General features: G+C 28.1%; 1 protein-coding gene across 1 annotated transcript; it reads right to left on the minus strand.

The window, feature by feature from the left end:
• Positions 1 to 314: 314 nt before the first annotated feature.
• VICG_02152 (uncharacterized protein) lies at positions 315 to 617 on the minus strand (the record flags this gene model as incomplete). Its single annotated transcript, XM_007605535.1, has 1 exon — positions 315 to 617. The coding sequence occupies one exon, from the start codon at positions 615 to 617 to the stop codon at positions 315 to 317; it is 303 nt and encodes a 100-aa protein (XP_007605597.1).
• Positions 618 to 1,361: the final 744 nt, after the last annotated feature.

The raw sequence follows: 1,361 nt of genomic DNA on the forward strand, positions 1-1,361 counted from the left end.
ATTCATAGATAACAATATTTTAATAGATGCAACAAATGAATCAGAATCATGTAGTAGGGGAAATATAATACTGAAGCAAAAGCCTGTAATACGACAGTAGTATTTTATTATAAACATGAAGAAAGTAAAAAGCTATAATTTATATAGAATTCATCTGAAAATAATTCTGGTATGATATCGAAAACATTGAATAAGCTTAATTTGATATATAATCGTTGATAATATCTCTAGTGGTTCTCACTATTGTATATGAAGAATTTGAGATAGGCTCTCTACTACCTAAAAATTCTAGAAGTTCGAAGATTTAGTTTGAATTAACTACCAAAGGTTTTTCTATTGTACAATTCAAGAGTCACTGCAGCAAAGAATGCACAGTACGATCTTCCATTTTTAATATAAACACTAACTAACTCACTCCATTCTCTGAGATAGACTGTGTCTTTGAGGAGTAGTTTATTGTCCTGAACCACAATTTCAAAGGTGTCTTCAGCACTAAAAGCATAGACTGATTTTAGAACGATGGTATTTTTGTTATATTTTATGCTGTATCCCAGAATGGATTTCAAATAGTACAGCAGGAAGTTGTCGACTTCCAAGTCGTGGACAGGCTGTTGCATGGAAACAGTGTTTGGTGCAGGCTGTTTTTGAACTGGAATTGTGCTGAGAGGTGTTCTAATTTTTCTTGTACGTTGTTATTAATTTAAATATAACAGTTTAATTATTTTATCTATATTAAAGACACAATATAATAGTAGTCTTCAACCATCAACACTGAACTTTAAAAATTCAAACTTTAAATAAATCAAAAGTAATTAAGATAGCTATTATTGGTAGTAAATTTTAAGTGCTTATTTGTGACTGTTTCCCATGTAAAAGTACAGTTATATCATATAATTATAAGAACATATCTAAATTACTGTCTCTGTAGCCAACTTCTTTGAGTTTTAAAAGTAGATTCTAATAATAAAGGGTTAGCATATTCAATAAATGAGACTTAAATTATAAAAGGGATTTCAATATTATGTGAAGAAGCAACAACAGTTGCATTAAGTAAATAAAAATATCTAACTAACTCAGGTTTTACAGTTATCATTCATACTAAATAATGAATGTAGCAATACTTATATTTGAACATTTCTACTTTCCTAGCTAAAACTAAGAAAATCATCAAACACAGACATATCATTATTAAAATAAAACATCACTTTAAAAATCTTGCTTATTTTGACGTGCAAAACCATGCAATTATATTTGCTAATAGTCTAAAAATCCATTTACTTTCTATAAAAGAATTGAACGTCGTATTAAAACAACTTAATTATGAAATATCAATATTTCATAAATGAACACCAGTAAGCAAT

The sequence above is a fragment of the Vittaforma corneae genome (assembly GCF_000231115.1).
Source record: "Vittaforma corneae ATCC 50505 unplaced genomic scaffold supercont1.73, whole genome shotgun sequence".
Lineage (NCBI taxonomy): Eukaryota > Fungi > Microsporidia > Nosematidae > Vittaforma > Vittaforma corneae.